Source organism: Sinocyclocheilus anshuiensis, unplaced genomic scaffold, assembly GCF_001515605.1.
Source record: "Sinocyclocheilus anshuiensis isolate Anshui unplaced genomic scaffold, SAMN03320099.WGS_v1.1 scaffold1316, whole genome shotgun sequence".
NCBI lineage: Eukaryota > Metazoa > Chordata > Actinopteri > Cypriniformes > Cyprinidae > Sinocyclocheilus > Sinocyclocheilus anshuiensis.
Window position 1 is genome coordinate 986,409 of NW_015542553.1, and position 8,245 is coordinate 994,653.

At 38.0% G+C, this 8,245-nt stretch overlaps 1 protein-coding gene across 2 annotated transcripts in view; it reads left to right on the top strand.

Moving 5' to 3' along the window:
- Nucleotides 1–240: 240 nt before the first annotated feature.
- hmga2 (high mobility group AT-hook 2) overlaps nt 241–8,245 on the top strand; it is a 44,217-nt gene continuing 36,212 nt past the window's right edge. For both annotated transcript variants that reach the window (XM_016493880.1, XM_016493881.1), the window contains exons 1-3: nt 241–536; nt 2,831–2,917; nt 7,398–7,448. In XM_016493880.1, coding sequence (XP_016349366.1) covers nt 414–536; nt 2,831–2,917; nt 7,398–7,448 — 261 coding nt within the window. In that variant the 5' untranslated portion in view covers nt 241–413. The remainder of the gene's footprint in view (nt 537–2,830; nt 2,918–7,397; nt 7,449–8,245) is intronic.

Genomic DNA, 8,245 nt, shown 5'->3' on the forward strand with positions numbered 1-8,245 from the left:
CCAATCCGAGTAGAACCAAGTCGTTCCCCGCAAATTCTTGAATCCGCAGTAGCGTGGATTTGACAGTGCAGTCTGTCACACTTCCCTCTGCGAATGTCTCGTTCAAATTGCAATCGATCACTGGGCTTATTTTATTACTAAAGCCACCCCCACTTAATTCTACAGATTTTTTCCCTCTCTGTGTGTGTGTGTGTGTGTGTGTGTGTGTGTGTGCGCGCGCGCGCGCGCGTGTGTGCCAAATTCTCAACCAGGAGGCAGCACGTGCTTCTCACAATACAGCGCTTTTAATTTAAATTTTGCATCCCCTTCATGTGCGCATTGTTTTTGATAAGCGCGAGACTGACTGACTGGCGGAGAGCTCGTGCTGCAGGAACGGAAGGTGCGCGAGACTCGGTTTGGATCACACACACACGATGAGCGCGCGGTGTGAGGAAGCCGCCGGCGAAGCTTCAGGATCGCAGGAGCAGCCCGAGCCCGAGCCCGCCCCGGCTGAGCCAAAGAAGAGGGGACCGGGTAGACCCAGGAAGCCGCAACAGGTCAGTGTGTGACTCATTTCTTCCACCACCAACAACCTTTATTATTCTACATTTTGAATGGACGTGTTTAGACCTGCCAGGCTGCTCAATAAACATTCTTACTGTAACCATATTACTGTTAGCGCGCACTATATGGCTCATGTTTACATGCACCCCTGCTGCAAAAACAGCTTCAACCAGACTGCGCTGGTTTGCTGGTCTCTCAGACAGGCCTGGTTGCAGTTTTTAAAGGGAATTGGGTCATTTTTCAGCTTGACCAACTTGGCGGCCAGCTAAACCTGCTGAAAACCAGCTTAGCCAGCCTTGGAGATCAACTAGACCAGCAAACCAATTTCTGGTTTAGGATGTTTTTCTATATTTGTGTACTAAATAATGCATATTTTCATACTTGTGCACAGTAAAGAATGGAAAGTATATGTTTATCTGGGTAGAAATATAACGTGGCCATAACCATTATATATATATATACATATATATACAGTATATATATATATATATATATATACACATATATATATATATGTATTCCACATTTTGATTTTATTTTGATTTTTTATTTAATTTCTGATTTTTTCCTGTCACATATTTTTTACTGTTAATAATGTTTTTACCTTCACTACGTGATTTTAACATGCATGTCATGGAGTATGAGAAATTATTTGTTAAGTGCAAACATTCTAATTACTTTAAGCTGTGTGTATAATAAATATAGATAATTAAAATATTACTTTCAAATAGTTTTGATGAATTAAAGTATGGCACACTGAAGGACACTACTGTCACTGCAAAGTCTGTTCTATTCTGTCAGTAAAGTGTGTTCTATTCTACTGTATTTAAGAATTTTCACTAGGCCTTTTTAGACAGAAGTTTCAAGATTGTGATTGCATTTGAAGCTTGCATTTCTCTTGTGGGTAATACCTGCAGACTGAATGTATAGCTTGTGTGTGTATTAGGTTTATTGTACGAGTAGCACTTGTTTGTATTTGTACAGGAAGCACTTCTTTCCTAGTAGATAGCATTCCAAATGATACGCTTGCCATCTGTTGATCACAACGGTCTCTAATATGTGATGCTAAAGCACTTTTGTGAATCGTTGGATAAGATCAGCTAAATGCCTTTAATGTAAATGTCTGCGCTACAGGGTCCTCTTTTGATTTGATAAGATCAGACCCAGTTTGCTTTAGAAATCTTTCATCAGTCCAAATAAAATTAGTATTTTTGCTTCTGAATTATGAAGGTTTTAAATGATTCACTGCAATCCATCTAAATTACAGATCACACACACACACACACACACACACACACACACATATATATATATATATATATATGTGCGTGTGTGTGTGTGTGTGTGGGTGTGTGTAACATAGTTGTGTTGTGTGTATATAAGGGTAGAGAGAGAAATGTTGTATATTGGCTGTTTTAAATGTACCTGTTGATGTGAGCAGTGGTTATAATAACAACAGGCGTGTAATTAAAATGTAATGTCACTGAACATCTATCTGTTAGTGTTTAGTCATGATCACATCCTTCAAAATTCTTGTTTGAACTTTTGAGTGTTTGTGGTCAGAGGATGTGATTCACTATCTTAAGTAATTCAGTAGTGACTCACTGCAATACCTCTAATTGCAAATAGCCATCAGGATGAGCTGGCAAGAGGGGTTAAAAATAAAGTCAATCATTCACCCAGTATACTGCATTGTTTGGCTGGTAAAGATGATTTATGTATGTGAAAACAAATTTTAAATTTCAAAATTTTAAATGGGAAATTCTTTACATTTTAAATACGTAATAAGTAAATGTGTGCATGGTTGAAGGGGACCCTGTCTTTTTTGAGAAGGGGGAGAGTGCAGCAATGGTCTCAAAAAGTATTTGGACACTTCTGGACACTCAAGCTACACTTCAAATGCATGAATTTCTTTGCACTAGATGGCAAATCATGGCACCTGCACTTGGTTAAGCTATTTTTGCAATTACTTTAAAGCAGTTGGTCCCAGTATGATTTTTAGTGGATGTATGAAGTCAGTTCTCCTCACGTTCACATCAGAGTAACCTCAGGTGTAGTTCATCACATGAACTATGAACATGATCCACTAACGTTTGACAACCAGAAAGTGTCCAAATACTGTTATTTTGAGCAATGTATTTATTATTTATAATTTGAAACCTTAAAACTGGTATGAAAAGTGTGCTTGTGCTTTCTTCCAAATAAATGTCACTTGATTTGCTGATTGAAAGTGTCCCATGGCTTTGTTTCCTGTTCTCATGGCCCAAGTACCTCCTCTCCTCCTCAGGAACCCACAGGAGAGCCTGTCCCCAAACGACCGAGGGGACGCCCCAAAGGAAGCAAGAACAAGGGCCCCTCCAAAGCAGCGCAGAAGGTAAGAACCAGGCAACTTTCTGCACACCTCAACAGTAACAAACAAACTCACATAGATACTTGTCACATTATGAAGTAGTATCTGTCTTTCTGTATCTATCTATCGTTCCATGTCTATCCTTCTGTCAGTTGTTCTATCCTTCCACCTATTGCTCTATCATTCTATCTATCATATACCACTTCATAAGAAAAGGAATATTAACCTTGGCAGTGTTAACTGAGGAAATGGGCTCTTTCCAGTTTTATGAATCAATCATCAAGAACGTGTCAGGAACATTTAGAAGCATGTGAAATGTGTCAACATCTGGGGCGTATGTATGCGTGTGTGAATGTTGGGGGCTGCCTTCTTGATGTCTCAATCATAAAGCTTGTGTGAACGGACCGCAATGACCTGAAGCCCTTTGCTGTGTGTTTCAGCACAGTAGTTAACACTAAGCTCCAGTAACGTGATGAGGGGAATCCTGCTGACCTACACACCTAAAAGTGGCAGTGAATTCTACACACATAAATACTCTCTCTCTCTGTCTCGCCTTAGGCAAATTACCACGCATGCGTGAGAGAACCACAAACATGCAGGCACACACACACACATGCATGAAGTGTATACTTTGCGGAGGGAGGATAGAGCATGTACTGTTACATACTGCCAAACAAACTCTGTTCCCATTCCTTGCTAATACCCATGTAAACAGAAATCATATAAGATTTAGTTGGCATGCATCAGTTTAGCTGAATCTGACTGTCAGCATTTATAATGGCATAATTCTGTTTATGTATTGGAAATGCCTTTAAAGACTAGTTGTTCTTGCAAGAGTATTGTAATGAAGTCATTAACATTTCTGCCTTGCTTGTGTGTGGTCTAGTCTGGAGGTTTGGTTTTTACAAGTATTACTATGCGATTCTCGTCTTCGAGCCGTCAAGGAGAGCTGAGTTAATAACTCACTGACAGCTCCGATCACTCTCTTTTCACAGTAACATACCACTGTAAACCGTCACGGGACCGCTTTGAAAAAAGCTCATGCACTCGAGTGTAATCCTGTTTCATCTTGTTTAGCATTGTCATGATATACAGTGGACTGATGAATCTACCAAGATGAAAGGCATCCAAATCGGCAAGGTGCCTCACTAGAGACACTTCTCACAAGATTTGCTCTCCCATCTGCAATGTCATCTGTGTCTCCTACCACTTTCACGATTTTCAGTTTAAAGACTCTGCTTCTCAGACTGACCCCACACTAATGTTGTAAAGTACCAGCTGAGAACTCTTTTATAGGGTAAGTATTGCATGATGAGAAAAGACATTGTTCTGTCAGGTAAATTTTCTGAGAAGATTTTGGCTGGTCGGATGGATGGACAGAAGAACGGATAGATAGATCGACAGATATACTGGGAGATGGATGGATGGATGGATAAACAGATAGGTAGAAAGACAAATAGATAGATAGATAGATAGATAGATAGTGCCTTGAGACAATACAATGAATAAACAAAAACCTCCAAGTTCAAGAAGTGTAGCAGTCAATAAATAATGCAATTTCATGCATTACAGATGCTGCCATTGTTAGCTTTTAATTGCACTAAAGAACCCACAGAACTAGTATCATATGAACAATCCAGGCTAAATCAGGCTAAACAAGCCATGATATACCTTGATGGTGATTAACACGGCTTTAGCTGTCAACACATATAACCAGACAGTTTCCGACACGCTACAATCATTTTGGTCAATGCATTGGCCCTAATGACTAGCCCAAATATTTTCCATTGACTAGACATTGTTGGAACTTGATACGGGGCACAAGGGGGCTAATTTTACACTCTCCATTTGTAAGAGTGGGCTTGACAGAGGCGAGACCACCCCTCCCTTTCCATTAATGGGAGATGGCCTTGTCCCCGGCCTCACACGCATGCCAGGATGTCCTGGTGTCGAAGAGGACAGTGAGCACCCAGGCTCGTGTCTGCCGCAGACACGGGACTTGGCTGGACGAGACACGCAAACACAGACATGATTAATTGATCAGGGTGTCGGCTTGCAGACCATTAAATCTCCTTATTAAAAATACAGCATCCCCAACAGAAGACTGAGGGTAGGGAGACACTGATTAGACAGAGAAAGACAGAGCCATTGAGAAAGATGCAGATGAGGAGAGACGAGGTTAAAGGGATTGTGTCTTTGAGAATGTGCAAGAATTATAAGCACCGTAATCTAATCTTCACATCAAATTTCTACCCATATTCAATCCAAAAAATTGGTAGCCGGACTCAGGTTGACAGCCAATCCGTAGCTGCCTCTGTGTCCTTTCTAAGTGACCGGCTGTGGCGTGAACTATGACGCTCAGGTTTATGTTTCTCCATCATGCCTACGCAGAATGGTAAAGCATCCTTGGGCTATTCAAAACAAACTGTGTTTGTTGGAGAAGTGGTAATGTGAGCCTTGACAATGTCTGCATACTTAGTCAGGGCAAACAGACCAACCCAAACAGGGCTGAACACATTACACACAGCACAAGTGACAGAGATGCATTGTAGAAGCTGTTGTGGAAGTCTTCCAACAATAAGAATAGGGGTTTAAAGGAATAGTTCACCCAAAAAAAGAAAATTCTGTCATCATTTACCCTCGTGTCTTTCCAAACCTGTATGACTTTTTCTTCACTGTCATAGAAAAATGTGCTAAAATTGTACCTTTAGGAGTACAGCAGCTTGTCACTGGGGCAGTTCCTTTAAAGGGACAACTTTGTACCTTTTTCTTACGCTAAATGGTGCGTATTAGTACCTTAAAGTGATATGTACCCTTAAGGTACTGCTATGAATATTTTAGGGGTTAATAAGGTACAAAGTTGTCTGACCTATGACAAGCTGTTGTACCCCTAAAGGTACAATTTATATAAAAGGTGATTCTTTTGAAGAATATAATGATGTAAATGTGGGTCTGTTAATCTTCAAAATTACCAGAAGAGTGGCCCATATGACTCGTTCAAGTTTTCAAGTCTTCTGAAGCCATTTGCTAAGTTTGAGTGAGGAAAAGACCAAAATTTAAGACAATTTACTGAAAATTCACTAGCTGAGCACATTCTTGAGAGAAGTAGTGTTGTCGGATTCATGAACAAAATCATTCTGTTGAATCGGATCTTTTCAGTGATTCACTGTTCCAGTTTACAAAACCAGTGCTATTTTAGTATTATTTATGTACTGTTACAGCAATATTTTGACATTAGATTTTATTTTTTATATTTTCATGTTTTCATTTGAACTTTTAGTTTAAATTATTAGTAATTTTATGTGCTTTTGTCGTTTTTTATTTTATTATTATTTTTACAAATATTTCTGTATGGAGAAAACCAAATAAGTGATTCTTTCAAATACAAACCGATTATGAAGTTAATTTTATTAAATGCTAAATAAATTATATTTCATGTCAGCTACACATTTATGGATCCACATGTCTTGACTTCGACATACACCGAAACCTAAAAATTTTCCCACGATTCCCATGATTTATTTTGACACCACATTGATAACTCTCTCAGATTAGTGTAAGGCTTTAGCATGCTGATGATGTTAATAGGTTAGAGACGCATACTCTACCAACAATTTGTATCTCACTTGGTTGGATGTACTCTGCTGACAAACATGATACCCCTGACACCTACCCTTCCTGGGACATTCGCAGAATTCATAGATGTTTGATGATTTGAGTAAGGTTTCCTACAGGGCTCTGCATAACAAAAGCCCACAGCCAGAAGAAAGCTTTGTATCCTATAAATAATGAAGATGCATCTTGTCTTGTTAATTGTCTTCGACTGTGGCAGGAAGGCACCACTGTTTCAACCCACAGCACAAAATTCTCCTGCTTCCACCTGTCAAATAATTTCAGTTACGTTTTGAAAATTGTTGCTTGAATGACACACAATGTCCTTAGGATATACTCCACTGCTGTTCTGGCTCAGACGGTGGAGTTAGACAACGGTTAGATCAGAAATCTTGCCCCCTAACCATTACTGGTGCAAGAATTGTCTTTCAAACATCTTCAGCAACAAAATCAAGTTATGTTTTAGAAAAATATGTTAAAGACTTCTTTTTCTGCAAGGTGTTTTATTTTTAGAGTACTTCAGTGAACCTAAGTTGGAGCCACTATGATAGAAACCCCATAACTGTCATTCATGGCCCTTATCTGGGTGGTTTTGCTGATAATGGTGCTCTTATTTACACTTGAATGGCATAAAATTCCTCTTATGAAATATTATGCTGCACAGACCAGGAACTTGAGCAGTGGAGACAGGTCCATTCCAAGCCCGGATATACCTTACAAACTCTTTCTGCATTAAACGCATTAGAGGAAATGGAGCCCTAGCATTTAACCTTTTTCTTTTGTGACTGTATATGAAAATGACTCTGCTTGTGACAAATTGTGTGCCTAAAAAATTAGTTTAAAGCACCTGATGAGATACCTGCCACTAATTCATGGTTGTTGGCATTTGCAGAAAGCTGAGACCACAGGGGAGAAGAGACCTAGAGGAAGACCCAGGAAATGGGTGAGTTTGTTTTCATTAGTCATATATAACTGGACACATCAATTTGCAGCACAGTCCCATATACCTTTCAAAACTATGCAGGAAAATTAATTAGTGCTGTGAATACTTTGGAAAAACATTTTTTTATTCATTTATTATTCCATTAAATTTTTTTAATACATTTTTTTCCCAATATAATTTATGAAGGCTCCTTTATATGAAACAAAATCCAGGTATCATTTCATTTTGATTTTTAATATAATGTACTTAATTATCAAAGTTTTTCTTTTTCATATTGATCTGGCCTATATATGCAGTCTCAGATTCTACACAATTGTAACTCACACACACACACACACACACACACACACACAATCACAATATTTTTTAAATTAATAATATTTCAATATAAAGTATTGGATTTATTACTAGTGACATAAATGTAACATTACACAAATGTAAAAGAAAATGTATTTACTACACCATTGGAGAAAAGCATAATTATATTTAGTAATTCCTTTAGGGGTAAAATTTGTAACTTCAAAGAAAAGAAAAACTTTTTTTAATTGCACATTTGGGAAAAATATTAATTGAATATATATATATATATATTTTTTAAATGATTAATTGTAGTTTTTAGTGTTTAGAATTTTTTATTTATTTAGACAAAATAGTATACAATTTTTATGTCGGTCATAACATTTGTCAGCTGTAATATAAATACACAGAAAATAAAATAATAATTAGTTATTGATATATGCCAGAATTGTAAAATTATGTGTTTCTAATGATTAATAATCTGATCTATTTTTGTCTCC